The sequence below is a fragment of the Carassius auratus genome, unplaced genomic scaffold (genome assembly GCF_003368295.1).
Source record: "Carassius auratus strain Wakin unplaced genomic scaffold, ASM336829v1 scaf_tig00025916, whole genome shotgun sequence".
Lineage (NCBI taxonomy): Eukaryota > Metazoa > Chordata > Actinopteri > Cypriniformes > Cyprinidae > Carassius > Carassius auratus.
This window is the reverse complement of record NW_020525466.1, coordinates 77,684-99,094: the sequence shown is the minus strand read 5'-3', so window position 1 is coordinate 99,094 and position 21,411 is coordinate 77,684. Positions and strand designations below refer to the sequence as shown.

At 37.1% G+C, this 21,411-nt stretch overlaps 2 protein-coding genes across 2 annotated transcripts; both read left to right on the top strand.

Annotated features, from left to right (window-relative positions):
• The first annotated feature begins 12,802 nt into the window (after positions 1-12,802).
• LOC113078510 (peptide chain release factor 1-like, mitochondrial) lies at positions 12,803-16,503 on the top strand. The gene is made up of 7 exons (XM_026250809.1): positions 12,803-13,381; positions 13,459-13,538; positions 14,427-14,610; positions 14,748-14,911; positions 15,062-15,179; positions 15,413-15,549; positions 16,261-16,503. The coding sequence occupies exons 1-7, from the start codon at positions 12,961-12,963 to the stop codon at positions 16,468-16,470; spliced, it is 1,314 nt and encodes a 437-aa protein (XP_026106594.1). The 5' UTR covers positions 12,803-12,960; the 3' UTR covers positions 16,471-16,503.
• An 868-nt stretch (positions 16,504-17,371) lies between these two features.
• On the top strand, positions 17,372-20,343 carry LOC113078509 (F-box only protein 5-like). The gene is made up of 5 exons (XM_026250808.1): positions 17,372-17,547; positions 18,245-18,854; positions 18,940-19,030; positions 19,477-19,653; positions 19,742-20,343. Exons 2-5 carry the CDS (start codon positions 18,265-18,267, stop codon positions 19,991-19,993), a joined length of 1,110 nt encoding a protein of 369 aa, XP_026106593.1. The 5' UTR covers positions 17,372-17,547; positions 18,245-18,264; the 3' UTR covers positions 19,994-20,343.
• Positions 20,344-21,411: the final 1,068 nt, after the last annotated feature.

Sequence of the window (21,411 nt, the reverse complement as noted above, 5' to 3'; positions counted from 1 at the left end):
TCACTATACATTTTCTTTCCACAAAAATAAAACATAATTTAAATGAACAACTCGATTATCTACCAATCAGTGTAAACTTTTGTATACTTTCTATAGTTTAGCAATACTGCCATCTATCTATTGGCTTGAGTTGATAGTGTCGCTGGATTATGTGCATGTATTCTATGTTTTGTATGAAATTTATTCGAATAAATGCTTTATTATAAAATAGGTTACAGTAATATTAGAAATAAAATTTTCTTGTACATTTTAAATGAGTTTTCTAAAACACATACGTTTGGCAATATTACCATCTACTGGTTTCAGGTGGTATTGTCGCTTGGTTACGTACAATTTACTTTTGGAATTTATTCTAGTATTTCTACATTTCCTCCGGAAGTACAGTAATGTTGACCATTAAATTAAATGCATGGATGTAATGTTTACCTTAAAATAACGCTGGAAATACTCAGATAATCATATAATCTTTAAAATATATTAATATAAATATCAAATATATTTATATTGTTTATATAAAAAGCCTTTAATTAAAATAATAATTACGTGAAAAAATAATTAAAAATAAAATTGTTTATTTTATTAAAAGATAAGATGACCATTTGCTACAAAAATAACTCATCCTATTTTGTTTTAATTTTCCCGTGCTAAATTATACAGTTACTGATGCTATGGACTGTGGGATTACTAACAGGCTATTAACACAAATCTGTCTCAAAACCTATTTTCTCTTTATTAAAAGTTGATCTAGACAAATACATGATAGAATCAAATGTTTTGCAAATCCGCTTAAAGGCCTTATCTCAAATGATTCGCGAAGGAGTCCCGATCTGAATCAAATGTTTTACGAACTCCGAAGCCCAGATCAAATGATTCACGAAACGCGCTTTGGAGTCCCGATCTGAATCAAATGTTTTGTGAACTCCGAAGCCCAGATCAAATGATTCGCGAAACGCGCTTCGGAGTCCAGATCTGAATCAAATGTTTTGTGAACTCCGAAGCCCAGATCAAATTATTCGCGAAACGCGCTTCGGAGTCCAGATCTGAATCAAATGTTTTACGAACTCCGAAGCCCCGATCAAATGATTCGCGAAACGCGATTCGGAGTCCCGATCTGAATCAAATGTTTTACGAACTCCGAAGCCCCGATCAAATGATTCGCGAAACGCGATTCGGAGTCCCGATCTGAATCAAATGTTTTGTGAACTCCGAAGCTCCGATCAAATGATTCATGAATCGCGCTTCGGAGTCCCGATCTGAATCAAATGTTTTACGAACTCCGAAGCCCCGATCAAATGACTCGCGAAACGCGATTCGGAGTCCCGATCTGAATCCAACTCCGAATCCCAAATCTCAATTATTTTCCAGTGAAAGCAAGCACTATAGCGTTCATTCGCTTGCCGAAAAATGGCGGAGACCAAAAGTATTCTGATGTGTATAGTGTGCCTTTGTGTTCTAATAAAATAAAAACTTATTTAGCATTTCATAGTTTTCCCACAGACCAAAATAAAAAAAGCGTTGATTGGGCTATAAAGCGAGAGGAGGAGGCGACAATTACTGTGAGGAAAGATAATTTAGTGTGAGCTAAGCAATTCACGGAGGATGAGGTCCGTGTCCAACCGGAGTACGGTCGATCTCGCACCGTGGGCTGTGCCTTCCAGGTTTGCGTGGAAAAGTTGCGGAGACGTTAAATCACGCGTCAAAACGGGATGTTTGTGGTGCACAGCAGTAAATGTCCAGACGTTGCAGGAGCACGATTACAACAGCTGTCCAGTCCCAGGTGAGTGTAATGTGTTAACTAAATAAACAATAACTTATATTAAAAGCTTATCGGCAACTATAGACATTAATCAAATATAGTATAATTATTTGTATTGTTAGATGTAACGTTATACATTTAATGTAGCACATGGTAGCAGTTATGCTAACAGTCGAGCAGGTTAGTGAAGCGGTGTTTTTATACTTTTGCCATCACTCTTTTATACTGATCTCTTTCTGGCTTAAGTCACACAGAATTAAAAAAGACATTTAAAGTAATCAATAAAATCCACAACAATGTAGGAAATACGAGCAGTTGAACAAACATCTGTTGTACAAGCAGAATTAAAATTATTTTATAATAGTTTGTAGGTTATTTAACTTTCAATTGATGTTCTAAGTAACCTTCCAAACTAATGAGTTGTTTTTATTAAAGTGTTATGTTTAACACAAAATAATACATGTATTGTTGTTTGCTTTATGTTAATTAAGTGCTCTTGCTGAGGCATGGGAAAAATAAAGGAGCTGGAAAAAAACACCTGCTACTGACATCAGCATCATCTACTCAATTCAATTCAAATCAATTCAATTCAATTCAAGTTTATTTGTATAGTGCTTTTTACAATACAAATCGTTACAAAGCAACTTTACAGAAAATTATGTTTCTACAATATTTAGTAGTAGCTTATGTTGGTGACTGTCAGTTTGTGCATGTTTAACAGGATTTTTAGAAAAATGAATAAAAGACGTAGTCAGCCAGACGATGAACATTATTAATATTATTAATTAATAATAATTATATGATGCAGTCACACTTGTAGCAATATTTGTTAGTTCTGTTTGTTGATTCAGGGTTAGCATCCTCTGGGGTCCTCTGAGGGTCAGCATCATCTCTTCTCAGGTGTTCTGGATCCAGACTGGAGCTTGTGTAAATCGTATCCCGTGGCAAAACATAGAAACAAAATAGACACATCATTAGCATGCTGCTGATCCAACAAAGTAAAATTAGTTTAACCCAATCTAATGAACGAGAATGCACATTTGATCAGATGCAACTACACTCACAATTTAAGAGATACATACACAAGATCGAATGCTTGGTGAAAGAGATGCGTTACTCACCTGCTAGTGACATCATGCTCCTCCTCACCTGCTAGAGACATCAGCATCATCTACTCACTTGCTAGTGACATCATGCTCCTCCTCACCTGCTAGAGACATCAGCATCATCTACTCACCTGCTAGTGACATCATGCTCCTCCACCTGCTAGAGACATCAGCATCATCTACTCACTTGCTAGTGACATCATGCTCCTCCTCACCTTCTAGTGGTATCAGCATCATCTATTCACCTGCTAGTGACATCAGCATCATCTACTCACCTGCTAGTGGCATCAGCATCATCTACTCACTTGCTAGTGACATCATGCTCCTCCTCACCTTCTAGTGGCATCATGCTCCTCCTCACCTGCTAGTGGCATCAGCATCATCTACTCACCTGCTAGTGACATCAGCATCATCTACTCACTTGCTAGTGACATCATGCTCCTCCTTACCACCATGCTTCTCTTCACCTGCTAGTAACTTGTCTGCTTTGTGATAAGCACATTTTACTATCTTCTAGTAAGTTGAAACTTTTGTTACCTTCCCAGCCAGGGTTTTAACCAACATTATACATATAATCTTTCACATACTTCTCAGTGTGCTTTTTTTTTCTGAATTTAATGCTTAGATTTTAGGGGGGAAATTTAAGTCAGAAATGTTTTATGAAAATCTAACTCTTTACTTTTACTTATGATTTGCAATATTGTTTCAGATTCCGAACACATCAGAAATCGCTAACCCCTCCTGACTTATCTTTCCAGTTTGGGGTAGGTATGTTGCAACAATATAACATAAATAACAATAAAATATAATTAATTGAAGCATGACTTATTGGGGTAACTGTTTTTCCTTGTAATAGAACACTATAGAACTACATTCACTATAGAACAGGAATATCATTTGTTGGTCAATTTTCCATGCCTATTTTCTTCCTAGCAAAAAATTAATGTATATGCCAAAGTAGAATTCAACAACTTTAGCTGTGATCTCTGTGATCAGCTCATCATCTCTCCATACCCTCTCCACATGGAAGTCACCTCTTGTGTCCTCAATAAACTCAACATGGGATGCCTCTCAGATTTCTTTCGCATCAGGGCACTTAACCTCTACCAGGCCGAAGAGAGGTTCTTCATTTTGCCATCTGCACCAAGGTGTGGAGCATCAGGGTGGATGATGAGACCAGATGGAAGAACGTTAATGTCAAAGGTCTCCTCATAGCGGTGAAGAAACTCTGGCTCAAGTTTTAATCCTCTACACATCGCTCTCCAGAGACCCCGGCAGATGTTTACACGCACTGTTTAATGCAAGATATAAATGCATTTAACCTGCAATTACAAATGCATAATGTTTTTATGTTTTAATCCCAAAATGTTAAATACTGATATTTGCAATGATAAAAGAAAGTGCTTTAAGAGGTGAAATTAAAAACCTCAATATTTAGACAATCATGAATTGTAACATCACTTCCTTGAATGTTTTTACTATACAGTTGATATGAAATTTGTTTAAATGTTAAATTTGTAAAAAAAAAAAAAAAAAAAAATTACATGTTTATATGAAATGCTTATACAAATAAATATGTAGTTAACTTTAAAGTATATCTACATTTCTTGCTTTCATACATGGTCATACGAAAAAATTGTCGTACTTAAGTGGTAGGTTTCTGCCATTTACTGGAAACCATTTAAAATTACAATTTTAGACAAAAACACTATATGAACATTCTGAGTGATTTTATTACACTAATATACAATCAGACATCCCAATTTCTGTTTTGGTAAAGTCATTAAGTGTCATGTCATTTAGATGAATTAGAATTTAATTTAGGGTCCTGAAATACCCTGAACACTCCACAGAGGTTAAGATGACCATTGCTACATAAAATAAAAATGGAAACAAATGAAATAAATGTCTTGCGAACTCGCTCCGAAGCCCCAATCAAAAGATTCGCGAAACGTGCTTCGGAGTCGCAATCTGAATCAAATGTCTTGCAAACTCGCTCTGAACCCACGATCAAATGATTCGTGAAACGCGGTTCGGAGTCGCGATCTGAATCAAATGTCTTGCAAATCCGCTCAAAAGACCTAAGGTGTGTTCGACATCGGCTGCGGCTGGATGCAACCGATCGGCGAGAGTAGCCGCGTGCAGGTGGGGAGGAGCTGCAAACGGAGATATGAAGCCGGACACGTTGTGGCTCCCGTAGTTTGCTGCAATTACGTCAGTCATGGCAGATCACGTGGCGATTGCTTACTTGATCGCGTTTAATGTGTGTATAAGTGGTGTTTTGGAAGGGTCTTGAATGTTGTTAAGTTGAAGTTACAGCAAGTTGTTAGCAGTTTGCTAACCACATGCAGGTGAAGTATAAACACAGCAAAATAAACTAAAGAATATGAAGAAACCAAACAAATGGAGGAACATAATGTATTATGTATCATTTGTATAGGAGCATTTATGACCACATTAGATTGTGTGTTTTTAAGATTAACATTTTAGTTCTTAAAAATGCTCATTTGAATAGGTTATGCTGCTGAATACTGTAAAAGGTCTGTATAAAAAAGAAAGTCATGCAAAATAAACATACACAAACTTTATATTAACAATAAAGTAAATACAGTAAAACAATATTTAATAAATATGATTTATAAGATGAAGACGACATAAAAACGTATTGAACTGTTTTAAAAGTCCATATGAGAATTTCTGAAACTGAAGCCGACTCGCAATAAACTTGAAACGCACGTCATCGGTGTCATCAGTGAATCCAGCCAACCGTGGATCAGTTGTGTCGTCATCAGAACCTGTGCAGCCGCTCTTCAGAAGCTGCGCTGGCTGAGTTCTCCGGCTACTCTCGAATCGCTCTCGTGGTACTTTGACGGCACACGTCACAGTCACGTGGCGTCAGCGCTGTATCAAGTCGGACAAAATTTCTAACCGGCATGCACTGCTTCAAGTCAGCCGACGATCGGTTTGCGCAAAACTGCATGAAGTCGAACAAGCCTCTAATCTCAAATGATTCGTGAAACGTGCTTCGGAGTCGCGATCTGAATCAAATGTCTTGCAAACTCGCTCTGAACCCACGATCAAATGATTCGTGAAACGCGGTTCGGAGTCGCGATCTGAATCAAATGTCTTGCAAATCCGCTCAAAAGACCTAATCTCAAATGATTCGTGAAACGTGCTTCGGAGTCGCGATCTGAATCAAATGTCTTGCAAACTCGCTCTGAACCCACGATCAAATGATTCGTGAAACGCGGTTCGGAGTCGCGATCTGAATCAAATGTCTTGCAAATCCGCTCAAAAGACCTAATCTCAAATGATTCGTGAAACGTGCTTCGGAGTCGCGATCTGAATCAAATGTCTTGCAAACTCGCTCTGAACCCACGATCAAATGATTCGTGAAACGCGCTTCGGAGTCCCGATCTGAATCAAATGTTTTACGAACTCCGAAGCCCCGATCAAATGATTCGCGAAACGCGATTCGGAGTCTCGATCTGAATCAAATATTTTGCGAACTCGCTCCGAAGCCCAGATCAAATGATTCGTATAACGTGCTTCGGAGTCCCGATCTGAATCAAATGTTTTGCGAACTCGCTCCGATGCCTCAGATTGTGGTTAATCTTCCAGATCAGTTTGGTCATATAAAGATTTCTCTTTTGAACTCCCACCTCTTCTGTGGGTTTTATTGTTCTGGGTCTGAATTTGGGCTCCTGGGGTCTCGAAAAGAAACATTTTCAATCTCCAAGGTACATTCAAATTACATTACATGAATATGTTACAGTTATACTAAATTAACAGATTTGTAAACCGAAAAAATCAACGAAATCAACAAGTGAGACAAATGTGAGCTTTCAATTAATAATTTTCCAAACCTAACTAAATAACTGGAGGCAAAGTTTTTTTTAACTGCACGTAGATCACAAACCTCTGAAATCGGTTGATAAGTGAACGTTATCTTATTTTTATTCAGTAAAAACCGCAGCTCCCCCGTTTACTTTCATTTGTTTTAAGACAGTCTTGCCCTCACTAACATGGCGGACGCGTTGACGTATCGCGGCAACGGCTCAAAGCGGCCAATGAAGCGTCTAGGTATTTATATGTGTATGGGTACTGCAACCAAAATTCGGACTTAATAGGGAGTGGGAAGGTTCTCCGTAGACAGGCTCTGTGTTTACCTTAGAATAACGCTGGAAATATTCAGATAATCATATAATCTTAATTAAGAAAAAAAATATTTATATTGTTTATATAAAAAGCGTTTAATTACAAAAATATACATATATAAAAAATCATTATTAAGAATAAAATGTTATATTTTATAATGAATTTATTAATTGTTTAGGGAAGGAGTCCCGATCTGAATCAAATGTTTTACGAACTCCGAAGCCCAGATCAAATGATTCACGAAACGCGCTTTGGAGTCCCGATCTGAATCAAATGTTTTGTGAACTCCGAAGCCCAGATCAAATGATTCGCGAAACGCGCTTCGGAGTCCAGATCTGAATCAAATGTTTTGTGAACTCCGAAGCCCAGATCAAATTATTCGCGAAACGCGCTTCGGAGTCCAGATCTGAATCAAATGTTTTACGAACTCCGAAGCCCCGATCAAATGATTCGCGAAACGCGATTCGGAGTCCCGATCTGAATCAAATGTTTTACGAACTCCGAAGCCCCGATCAAATGATTCGCGAAACGCGATTCGGAGTCCCGATCTGAATCAAATGTTTTGTGAACTCCGAAGCTCCGATCAAATGATTCATGAATCGCGCTTCGGAGTCCCGATCTGAATCAAATGTTTTACGAACTCCGAAGCCCCGATCAAATGACTCGCGAAACGCGATTCGGAGTCCCGATCTGAATCCAACTCCGAATCCCAAATCTCAATTATTTTCCAGTGAAAGCAAGCACTATAGCGTTCATTCGCTTGCCGAAAAATGGCGGAGACCAAAAGTATTCTGATGTGTATAGTGTGCCTTTGTGTTCTAATAAAATAAAAACTTATTTAGCATTTCATAGTTTTCCCACAGACCAAAATAAAAAAAGCGTTGATTGGGCTATAAAGCGAGAGGAGGAGGCGACAATTACTGTGAGGAAAGATAATTTAGTGTGAGCTAAGCAATTCACGGAGGATGAGGTCCGTGTCCAACCGGAGTACGGTCGATCTCGCACCGTGGGCTGTGCCTTCCAGGTTTGCGTGGAAAAGTTGCGGAGACGTTAAATCACGCGTCAAAACGGGATGTTTGTGGTGCACAGCAGTAAATGTCCAGACGTTGCAGGAGCACGATTACAACAGCTGTCCAGTCCCAGGTGAGTGTAATGTGTTAACTAAATAAACAATAACTTATATTAAAAGCTTATCGGCAACTATAGACATTAATCAAATATAGTATAATTATTTGTATTGTTAGATGTAACGTTATACATTTAATGTAGCACATGGTAGCAGTTATGCTAACAGTCGAGCAGGTTAGTGAAGCGGTGTTTTTATACTTTTGCCATCACTCTTTTATACTGATCTCTTTCTGGCTTAAGTCACACAGAATTAAAAAAGACATTTAAAGTAATCAATAAAATCCACAACAATGTAGGAAATACGAGCAGTTGAACAAACATCTGTTGTACAAGCAGAATTAAAATTATTTTATAATAGTTTGTAGGTTATTTAACTTTCAATTGATGTTCTAAGTAACCTTCCAAACTAATGAGTTGTTTTTATTAAAGTGTTATGTTTAACACAAAATAATACATGTATTGTTGTTTGCTTTATGTTAATTAAGTGCTCTTGCTGAGGCATGGGAAAAATAAAGGAGCTGGAAAAAAACACCTGCTACTGACATCAGCATCATCTACTCAATTCAATTCAAATCAATTCAATTCAATTCAAGTTTATTTGTATAGTGCTTTTTACAATACAAATCGTTACAAAGCAACTTTACAGAAAATTATGTTTCTACAATATTTAGTAGTAGCTTATGTTGGTGACTGTCAGTTTGTGCATGTTTAACAGGATTTTTAGAAAAATGAATAAAAGACGTAGTCAGCCAGACGATGAACATTATTAATATTATTAATTAATAATAATTATATGATGCAGTCACACTTGTAGCAATATTTGTTAGTTCTGTTTGTTGATTCAGGGTTAGCATCCTCTGGGGTCCTCTGAGGGTCAGCATCATCTCTTCTCAGGTGTTCTGGATCCAGACTGGAGCTTGTGTAAATCGTATCCCGTGGCAAAACATAGAAACAAAATAGACACATCATTAGCATGCTGCTGATCCAACAAAGTAAAATTAGTTTAACCCAATCTAATGAACGAGAATGCACATTTGATCAGATGCAACTACACTCACAATTTAAGAGATACATACACAAGATCGAATGCTTGGTGAAAGAGATGCGTTACTCACCTGCTAGTGACATCATGCTCCTCCTCACCTGCTAGAGACATCAGCATCATCTACTCACTTGCTAGTGACATCATGCTCCTCCTCACCTTCTAGTGGTATCAGCATCATCTATTCACCTGCTAGTGACATCAGCATCATCTACTCACCTGCTAGTGGCATCAGCATCATCTACTCACTTGCTAGTGACATCATGCTCCTCCTCACCTTCTAGTGGCATCATGCTCCTCCTCACCTGCTAGTGGCATCAGCATCATCTACTCACCTGCTAGTGACATCAGCATCATCTACTCACTTGCTAGTGACATCATGCTCCTCCTTACCACCATGCTTCTCTTCACCTGCTAGTAACTTGTCTGCTTTGTGATAAGCACATTTTACTATCTTCTAGTAAGTTGAAACTTTTGTTACCTTCCCAGCCAGGGTTTTAACCAACATTATACATATAATCTTTCACATACTTCTCAGTGTGCTTTTTTTTCTGAATTTAATGCTTAGATTTTAGGGGGGAAATTTAAGTCAGAAATGTTTTATGAAAATCTAACTCTTTACTTTTACTTATGATTTGCAATATTGTTTCAGATTCCGAACACATCAGAAATCGCTAACCCCTCCTGACTTATCTTTCCAGTTTGGAGTAGGTATGTTGCAACAATATAACATAAATAACAATAAAATATAATTAATTGAAGCATGACTTATTGGGGTAACTGTTTTTCCTGTAATAGAACACTATAGAACTACATTCACTATAGAACAGGAATATCATTTGTTGGTCAATTTTCCATGCCTATTTTCTTCCTAGCAAAAAATTAATGTATATGCCAAAGTAGAATTCAACAACTTTAGCTGTGATCTCTGTGATCAGCTCATCATCTCTCCATACCCTCTCCACATGGAAGTCACCTCTTGTGTCCTCAATAAACTCAACATGGGATGCCTCTCAGATTTCTTTCGCATCAGGGCACTTAACCTCTACCAGGCCGAAGAGAGGTTCTTCATTTTGCCATCTGCACCAAGGTGTGGAGCATCAGGGTGGATGATGAGACCAGATGGAAGAACGTTAATGTCAAAGGTCTCCTCATAGCGGTGAAGAAACTCTGGCTCAAGTTTTAATCCTCTACACATCGCTCTCCAGAGACCCCGGCAGATGTTTACACACACTGTTTAATGCAAGATATAAATGCATTTAACCTGCAATTACAAATGCATAATGTTTTGATGTTTTAATCCCAAAATGTTAAATACTGATATTTGCAATGATAAAAGAAAGTGCTTTAAGAGGTGAAATTAAAAACATCAATATCTAGACAATCATGAATTGTAACATCCTTTAATGTTTTTACTATACAGTTGATATGGAATTTGTTTAAATGTTAAATTTGTAAAAAAAAAAAAAAAAAAAAAAAGTGTATCTACATTTCTTGCTTTCATACATGGTCATACGAAAAAATTGACGTAGGCCTACTTAAGTGGTAGATTTCTGCCATTTACTGGAAACCATTTAAAATTACAATTTTAGACAAAAGCACTATATGAACATTCTGAGTGATTTTATTACACTAATATACAATCAGACATCCCAATTTCTGTTTTGGTAAAGTAATTAAGTGTCATGTCATTTAGATGAATTAGAATTTAATTTAGGGTCCTGAAATACCCTGAACACTCCACAGAGGTTAAGATGACCATTGCTACATAAAATAAAAATGGAAACTCATCCTATTTTGTTTTAATTTTCCCTTACTAAATAATACAGTTGCTGATGCTATGGACTGAGGGATTACTAAGAGTAGCCTCTTAGTAATCCCTCAGTCCATAGCATCAGCAACTGTATTATTATTAACAAAAATGTGTCTCTAAAGCTGTTTTCTCTTTATTAAAACTTGATCTAGTAGCCTACATGATAGAATCAAATGGTTTGCAAATCCGCTCGAAAGACCTGATCTCAAATGATTCGCGAAACGCGTTTCGGAGTCGCGATCTGAATCAAATGTCTTGCAAACTCGCTCTGAACCCACGATCAAATGATTTGTGAAACGCGGTTCGGAGTCGCGATCTGAATCAAATGCTTTGCAAATTCGCTCAAAAGACCTAATCTCAAATGATTCGCGAAACGTGCTTCGGAGTCGCGATCTGAATCAAATGTCTTGCAAACTCGCTCTGAACCCACGATCAAATGATTCGTGAAACGCGGTTCGGAGTCGCGATCTGAATCAAATGCTTTGCAAATCCGCTCAAAAGACCTAATCTCAAATGATTCGCGAAACGTGCTTCGGAGTCGCGATCTGAATCAAATGTCTTGCAAACTCGCTCTGAACCCACGATCAAATGATTCGTGAAACGCGCTTCGGAGTCCCGATCTGAATCATGTTTTACGAACTCCGAAGCCCCGATCAAATGATTCGCGAAACGCGATTCGGAAGTCCCGATCTGAATCAAATATTTTTGCGAACTCGCTCCGAAGCCCAGATCAAATGATTCGTATAACGTGCTTCGGAGTCCCGATCTGAATCAAATATTTTGCGAACTCGCTCCGAAGCCCAGATCAAATGATTCGTGAAACGCGATTCGGAGTCCCGATCTGAATCAAATGTTTTGCGAACTCGCTCCGATGCCTCAGATTGTGGTTAATCTTCCAGATCAGTTTGGTCATATAAAGATTTCTCTTTTGAACTCCCACCTCTTCTGTGGGTTTTATTGTTCTGGGTCTGAATTTGGGCTCCTGGGGTCTCGAAAAGAAACATTTTCAATCTCCAAGGTACATTCAAATTACATTACATGAATATGTTACAGTTATACTAAATTAACAGATTTGTAAACCGAAAAAATCAACGAAATCAACAAGTGAGACAAATGTGAGCTTTCAATTAATAATTTTCCAAACCTAACTAAATAACTGGAGGCAAAGTTTTTTTTTAACTGCACGTAGATCACAAACCTCTGAAATCGGTTGATAAGTGAACCTTATCTTATTTTTATTCAGTAAAAACCGCTGCTCCCCCGTTTACTTTCATTTGTTTTAAGAAAAGTCTTGCCCTCACTAACATGGCGGACGCGTTGACGTATCGCGGCAACGGCTCAAAGCGGCCAATGAAGCGTCTAGGTATTTATATGTCTATGGGTACTGCAACCAAAATTCGGACTTAATAGGGAGTGGGAAGGTTCTCCGTAGACAGGCTCTGTGTTTACCTTAAAATAACGCTGGAAATATTCAGATAATCATATAATCTTAATTAAGAAAAAAATATATATTGTTTATATAAAAAGCGTTTAATTACAAAAATATACATATATAAAAAATAATTATTAAGAATTATTATATTTTATAATGAATTTATTAATTGTTTAATATTTTATTTATACATTTACTCCGGGAGTCCACAAAACACATACACGTATGTGTAAATGTTCCTTATTGACCTTGATGATTTTTCAAAATTATTTGAAAAACATTTTAGGCAATGTAAACGCTTTTTAATCAATAAATGTCAGAGATTATTGGGCTTGTAACGTTATTGACTTTTATTTTGAAAAACAATTTCACCCGGAAAAGGCATCCGCAGAACATGTGAATGTTGTGGTTCGTAGGTGTCAACTGTAGGCTGCAATAAAGTTGCAATGGTTGGAAGCCCGTTTATATGGTAAATGCTTTTATTTACCTTCAAGTGCTCACTTTAAATACAGCACTTGAGTCGCGATGGCCGTCGTTGGCTTTAGTAAGAGTCTTTCATATGCAGGCAGGCGGCTGCTGAATGTGACACTGTTCAGGTCAATCACGAGAGGATCAGTATGCAGATGTCCAGCCATTCACAGGACAGTTAACAGCACCAAAGCACACGCTCCACGAGCCTTCCATACATCCCAGTCTGTGATGGTCTCTAAAATACTGTCTGTGGACGAGATCTTCAACAAGAAGTCTTTACATGACTATCTGAAGAAGAAGGAAGTGGAGTATAACACATGCCTGCAGTCCCTCAATACTGAGAGCCAAACATTGGATGAAGAGGATGTGAAGATGAAAAGGACCAGCCTCTCTGTGTTAGGACCTTTAGTCCAAAAAATCAGAGAATTAGAGGAGAAACAGAAGGAGCTGGAGGACACGCTGGACTTGTTAAAAGGTATTTCACTGGAAAGGCTTGCTGGAAGTGAAAAGCTTTGTAGGGTGGCTCTCATTTGCATCTCTATCTCTTTTCAGATAATGAACCAGAATTACTTGAGCTTGCAAAGTTGGAGAAGGAAGCCTGTCTAGCAGCCGTTCAAGATCTCAGACAAAAGGTGAGGTGTGACAGGCTCTCGTTAACATTCCAGTCACATTTATTAAATAAATTACCTGTATTGACTCTCATACAGACCTGGGATGAGATGAATAACACAAATACACTTTACAGACTTTATGGTTTGAATCTCACATATCCACGTCACATTTTAAATTCCAGAATTAAAATTATATATATATATATATATATATATAGATATATAGATATATCTATATATATATATATATATATATATATATATATATATATATATAGATATATATTATTATTTTTATGGAAATGAAGCCTGTTTTAGGATCATAATTTTATATATTATAATATTTCATTATTAGTATGTTATTATACATTATCATTGTAAAGTAAATGAGCATGAACTAAAATAATATATAAAACCAATATAATATTAAATAATAATAATATAATTTAAATTAATATTATTGTTGTTGACATTTAATATTACCATATATATATAATATGCATATTGAAATCTGCTGTTAACATGTTTGTATAGTAGCATAAATATAAAGTAAATGTAAATGAACTAGAAACATATGAAATAAATTTAAGATAACATTTAATATTATATAATATTAATATTGTATTTTATATATATATATATATATATATATATATATATATATATATATATATATATATATATATATATATATATATTATTGTAGCAATAATAATATTAATATTATTGTAATATTATTGATATAATTGATATAATATCAATATATAAATTATGCTTAAAGAGCTATTAAATGCAATACAATAATAGTAACAATTTAGTTAGTCAATCCAAGTTAAAATATAAAAAAATAGTACTATTATGTAGTAAGTTTTAAAGTAATGCAAACTGAGTCTAAGTGCTGTTTTTCAGATTTTATCTCTTCTGATCCCAGAAGAGGAATCAGACATGAGTGACCTGGTCCTAGAGGTCACCGCTGGGGTCGGAGGTCAAGAGGCCATGCTCTTTACCGCAGAGATTTTTGATATGTATCATAACTTCGCAGCTTTCCACGGCTGGGGTTTCTACATCCTGGAGGTCATGTCCAGTGAGCTAGGTTGACAGATTTGTCCTCTATAAATGCTTAATGATAATAATAATATTAAGTGCTTGGGTGGATTTAAGTCGGTGCTTGCATCTGTTGTGGTCAAATGCCCTGAATCCTCATTTCCAGTGGTGTATGTGGTTGTTTAGGAGGCATCAGACGTGCAGCCGCCAGTATCAGTGGTCCACTCAGCTATAAAAAGTTAAAGTTTGAAGCTGGAGTCCATCGTGTCCAGAGGGTCCCGAAAACAGAGAGTAAAGGTCGCATACACACCAGCACCATGACGGTGGCCATACTTCCCCAGCCCACTGAGGTACAGAGATCCTCAGCTCTTATTGATATTCAGAAATGGATAATAGATCAGGTGTTATAATTAAAAACAGATTCAGGATTCCCGCTAGAAAGTCCGTATTCAGGTGTGTGTGGTTCTAGATCTTACTGCATGTTCTCTTAATCCGCACAGATCTCATTTACCGTCAATCCTAAAGATCTGAGGATCGAGACGAAAAGAGCTAGTGGTGCAGGAGGACAGCATGTCAACACCACCGACAGCGCCGTGAGGATCGTCCATCTGCCCACAGGTGGCATTTAGGACTTATTTTATGGAAATGTCACAGTATTAATAATTATTTAATGCCAGATAGATAGATAGATAGATAGATAGATAGATAGATAGATAGATAGATAGATAGATAGATAGATAGATAGATAGATAGATAGATATAAACGATTAATTCAGATCATTTTCTAGTGGTGTCTCATGTCCTGCAGGACTCTGGGAGTGAGACGTGTCTATGTTTTGTTGTAACTTCAGGGACAGTGGCTGAGTGTCAGCAGGAACGCTCTCAGATCAAGAACAAGGAGACAGCCATGACCTTACTGAGGGCCAAACTCTACAGCGCCCGGCTGGAGGAGGAGACCAGTAAGAGATACCTGGCTCGAAAACTACAGGTCTATTCATTCATTAGTCTTTATTAGTTAAGCATTAAACCTATTTTCTTTCTGAAGTAACTTTCCTGCAAATTACTTATTGGTGCACCTTATTCAATAAATTATATGACCCTGGAACACGAAACCAGTCATAAGGGTAAATTTCTCGAAATTTAGATTTATAGATTATGCTAAAGCTGATAAATAAGCTTTCCATTTGGTTTATTAGGATCAGACGATAATTGGCAGAAATACAGCTATTTGGAGAGAAAATCATCTTTAAAGTTGTCCAAATGAATTCTTAGTTATGCATATTACTAATCAAAAATTACGTTTTTATATATTTACAGTAGGAAATGCACAAAATATTTTCATGGAACATGATCTTTACTTAATATCCTAATGATTTTTGGCATAAAAGAAAAATCAATCATTTTGACCCATACAGTGTTTTGGCTATTGCTACAAATATACTCCAGAGACTTAAGACAGGTTTTGTGCCTTTTGTGTCTTTTATTAAAATATATTCTTGCTGTTCCTCTGAAATAACTTCATGATCCAGTAAAATCCTGCCATTCATTTAGTTTCTTTAAATATCCTGTTTAACGTGTGTTGCATTTAGTAAAATGGGTTGCAAATCACATTGACTTTAACTTTATTAATTATGGGATATAATAGTTTTTACTGATATTATTTGGTTTATATAAATTGCATTTACTTCTCTTGTAACAGATTGGCAGCAAAGGCAGATCAGAGAAAATCAGGACTTATAACTTCTCTCAGGACCGGATCACCGATCACAGGATCGGAAAAACCGTTCACGACGTGCATGGATTTTTACAAGGAGAGGAACTGCTGGAGGAGATGATTGTGTTCCTGCAACAGTTTTCTGAACAGGAATCTCTTATGGACATTCTCCAAGACAGTGATCAGAACCAGTAGTTATCTGCCACAATAAAGAAATGTGTTAACATTTGGTTTATGGGTGTCAGATTGAATTATAAGCACAGCCGTCTAGTCTGAGAGGAGCATAGAGATTCTCACTCTTTGTTTTCTCTTGAACTCTAACACAGCAGTGTGAAATGCTTTTGGTGGGGTGTTCTTTTTCTTTTCAGCCAGTTTGACTTTTCCAGCTGTTTGAGATTTGAGAAAAATTATTGCCATTTCAACGCAAAGAGCAGTTTCTAGCTTATAAAATATTATTATTTAAGCTGAGTATAACATACATAAACTTTTTCTTTTTACTTTTTCAGACTTGGGAATAACGTACTCAGGACTCCCAAATATTTCCAGTATTTTAAATCACAGAGTTTTAATTATCATTTAATATTATATATACAATATTAATATTGTATGCTCTCTCTCTCTGTAAATTATTGCATTGTTATAAGCAATCAATATAATTAATAATAATAATAATATTTAACATAAAATTATAATAATATAGTATATAATAAATTATGATTATTTAATTATTAAATGAGAGCTGTTCAACAAGTAGTAACAATTTAGTAAGTTATTATCAATATTTAAGATGAGTATAACTAATTTAAATATATTAGCCTACTTTTTCAGATATGCAAATCACATACTCATATTTAAATATTTATAGCTTTTTAAAATCCTGGTATTTATATAAGGTGTTTCAGCCAACAACAAATCACTTTTAAATTCCATCTTTATTGACTTTTTTCAAAAATGCGCTTTTTTTCGAAGCGTGGATTTCATTGGGTGGCGCTCTTCATGTACGGCTCCGTTGAACGTGCGTCATGACATCATTTGAGTCGTCCGCCCAGCGCTTTCATTGGCTGCGGGTCGTTTAAAGGTTTTTCGCTGCGCCCTAATTGGCTAGAAGGTTTTGTCGCGAAATTTCAAATGAATTTGCAAGTGGCGCTTTTTCCCCGAGACCACTGACTATTGTGTGCGGCTCAGATGTTTGCACTGCCACTGAAATAGCGACCAGGACACGGTTCTAAGAACATATGAGGAATATATAAGAGTGTTTTTCTTTTTTTAAAGGTAAGCGACAACCGCTTTAATGTTATTTTTTGTAAATTCTGAAACTTCTGGAGAGGATTTTATATCCGTAAATGCTAGATGTCCGGCCTTGTTCGCGTTTCCCCTCTAAGGGATAGTCTCAGATTAAGGTTTAATATTGTGTTTTTGTAAATATTTATACTCTAGAAAGCATCGCAAGACACCAAATGACCAATTTTCGTCTAGTCACATTGATTTGAAGTTTTATTTTTAAGCTAACATGTGGTGCATCATGTGCCACGTCAGGAATGCACGCATTTAGGCGCGCCAAATTAAAAACGCATATCAATCATTTAAAAAAATAAATGCATTGCCTGTATAACGTTTAAACACATTGTGTATTATGCATAAACAAGTATGTATTCTGACATGTATTATCAGTGTGTCTTAATATCCAAAGTTGTAAAAAAACTTGAAGTCTGGCTAATGTTCATTTATTTAAATCTAAATCAGTGGATGGATTAACTTGGATTTTGTGTAAATGTGTTGATATATTATGTAATTCTTTGTGTTGTATTAGACATGTACAACATAAAGCGAGTCAACAGTTGAATGCAACTCCAGTAAATACTCATTTACTGCTTGTACACAGTCTGGCCTATGTGCATTTATAGGAAATGCTCATGTTACTAAAGGTTGTGTAAATTAATAACATGTCTTGTTTGCTCCTTTCCTCCAGTTTGCTGGATCAGTCTCAATATGAAGTGTCCAAGCTACAGTGATGATTCAACAGTTTTATGCCAGATGGCGAAAGCTGAAACAGACCTCGGTGAGGTGAAGGGCCACACGGTTTCACCACGGAAATCACCCTCGAGCAAAGGCCCTCACAATAAAGAAAACAACCAGAAAAAGCGGCATTCTGTAGATGTGACATCAGATGACGAGGTCATTCTCAGCAGTGGCGGTCTGACCGAAGACAGCGGCTATTTTTCCCTCCAAAACAGCCAAGTGGATAACGGGGACGTGGATGCTGCGGACTCACTGTTGAGGAATGAAGAGACACCTGTGTCCTCTCAGTTGTTGAATGTGGAGTGTCGTTCTGCACCATGTCTGCCCGTGTTGAAGTTTCAGGAGGAGGTGTGCAGAGAGCTGACTAAAAGCTTTAAAAGGAGCAAAAGCTTTGACTGGACTGTCGTTGATAAGGTTGCTGAGAAACACGGGCTGCATAATGTGATCGGCGGGAAGATGGGACGCCCGTTTGTGGACATCCTTTGCGGCCTGTTGAGGAAAGACATGAGGCATATCCTTTCCAGGATACTGGGCCTGTTGGGAGATTGTGACTTAGTGAGGTAATTTCCTGTTTAGTTTTATCTCTTGATCTGTATCTTCCACTGATGTGAATCAGAATGACTGACTGTTTGGGGTCTCTTGCAGCTGTAAAAAAGTAAGTCGGACGTGGCAGAAAATCATTTGTGAAGATCAGACGGCCTTGCGGCGCTGCAGAGAAGCAGAAAGATCGTTAAGGGTAAGAGACTTACAGAACGACACAATTGGACCGGTTCATCCATGTGGCTTTCTAATTAAAATTTAAAGCACTAGTACATTTGTTCACCATCATGTCATTCCAAAGCCATGGAACGCTCCTCTGCGGAACCAGTTTTTAACCAGGTTCAGTTCACAAAAAATACAATGGAACGTGAAACGTATGGTTACAAACTGATGAAATCTCATCTTCTATGTTCCACAGAAGAAAGTCATACAGGTTTGGAATGACGTGAGGGGGAGCGTGTTTTCCCAAATTTTACCTTTGTTGCACTACACCAATAAAGATCTGAAAGCATTTTCAAACTTTGAAGTGTTGCTGGTGCAACTCATTGTGTGCTTCCTAGCCATGTAGAGAATCTTGGTGTTAAATGTACTTAAATGATTTCATATTCGGGTTCTAAGAGTGTTTCACTTTGTTGCTTTCAGGACTCTGGTCGCCTCATGGGCTCATTATCACGAGACTTCACCTCGAGCAGGGTGGTGTTCTCCAGCATGCAGACCGTCGCCTCTACACCCGTTCACAAGGCCATTAGGAAGCTGCAGTGCCAGACGGGTGGAGCACAAAATGCGTCCAAGTCAAGTTGCTTCCAGCAGTTCCATGAGGTAAAAAAAAAAAAACCACCAAATCATCTCTTTACTTTAGATGCATGTGGTTGACAGCTGTTTATAATGTTTCCATTTATTCTTCTAGGTTGCCCAGTCGCTCAAACAGCATGAATCTCTGCGCTCGTGTATCGTCTGCAGCTCTGCAGCACGGTTCGACGAAGCCATGCAGCGGGCCGTATGCACGCGCATCAGCTGTGCATTTGACTTCTGCACATTGTGTCAGTCAGCGTTCCACGGCTCTGCCTCGTGCCGCAATTCGGTCCAGACCAGATCCGCTTCACAAAAAACACTCATCGCCGGCTCGGCTCGAAGCAAAAGGAGCGTCCGTCGCCTCTGAGCACCAGACGGGAAAATGTTACAAGAACTTTTAAAAAGCTACCTTTAGTATCTTAACTGTTTTGAAGGACTTTTATAAAAATAAGTGTTTTATCGTCTTCCCAAATGTGAAGTGAATTTGGCCATGTTTGTGGTCACCGCACAACGTGAAAATACTACGATCAACCTCAATGCCAAAAAAAAGACTTCAACAAGGAGGTTAAACAGCCTTCTCAGTGTTGTAAATAATGTTTTATAAGATTTTATAAAAAATTGTAAATGTTTTATTGATGAAATGATCAATTCCGATCTGTTTTATCACAGAAATTGTACATATTTAAATGGTTGAATAAAGCCTTTGTATATTTTTAATCTTGGCTTCTATGATCTGGTCAGGTTTGTCCTAATGAGTTTGTTTGCAGGTGGTCAGCTGGTAGGTTGTGCTAGTTAAGTTTGTTTATTTTTTTATTTTTTATTTTTATTTTATTTTTTAGTCTGTTGAAGACCCAAAATGGAGACCAGGCATGGTTTTCATGCTTGTTGTTTTTTGGCTAGATGGCACCAGAGAGCTTTTCTATTAACACCCCCTTGCTCCTGTGCCATTGTATCTCCAGTTTCACCATGCAAAATTAAAGCATTTTATTCCGTAAAAGATCCATTTTAAGCCAGTCCTGTTCATTTTTTGTTTTTGTTTTTTTTTCAGAGAGGAGGTTTCCACACAACTACAGACACTGAGGCTTTGTTTAACAATCATTCACTGTCCAGTGTGATTCAGCGGTAGAAAACCGAGCTAAACGCAATTAACTACCTGCTGGAATCTCAGTTAGTGTCCCCCCAGAGAAAAGATCTCATTTATTGCGCAACATTTACATAATATGGCCAATTTTCTCATTTCCATTATGCCTGGGCTCGTAACCATGTTTATTTTCAAAGAACCAAAACAAGACTTTTCCCTGATGATTCTGGTCATGTGAATTACAATGATTATGGTCTGAAATGCAATAATCCAACTTTCCTGAAGTAGGAATGAGCTATCAGTTTAATATCATCATCATCATCCATTTAACACTTTTAAACAACAACATCTATATAAAATATGATTGAATGCTGTGAAATTAGAATTTTGTGCCATGAGAAAACATAAACCAAATTGTTGGCAAGTAAAAACCATGTCAATGTTAGATTGAAAGATGATAAGTATGGATTAAACTGTGCTTGAAGCAAAAAACCATTTAACCTAGAAAAGGTTAAAAGTATAATTGATTTTTGGATTTCATTCTACATGACTGAAATAAACACTTGGATGTTTAATAGACATTTGTTTGCTCATGAAAATCCTAAGCATGTCTTTGCACAAACTGCAATGGTGAGGGTTATTATAGTTAATTAATACTAAATCCGTGAAACCTGAAATAAACTTTAAATTATTTTAGTAAAATT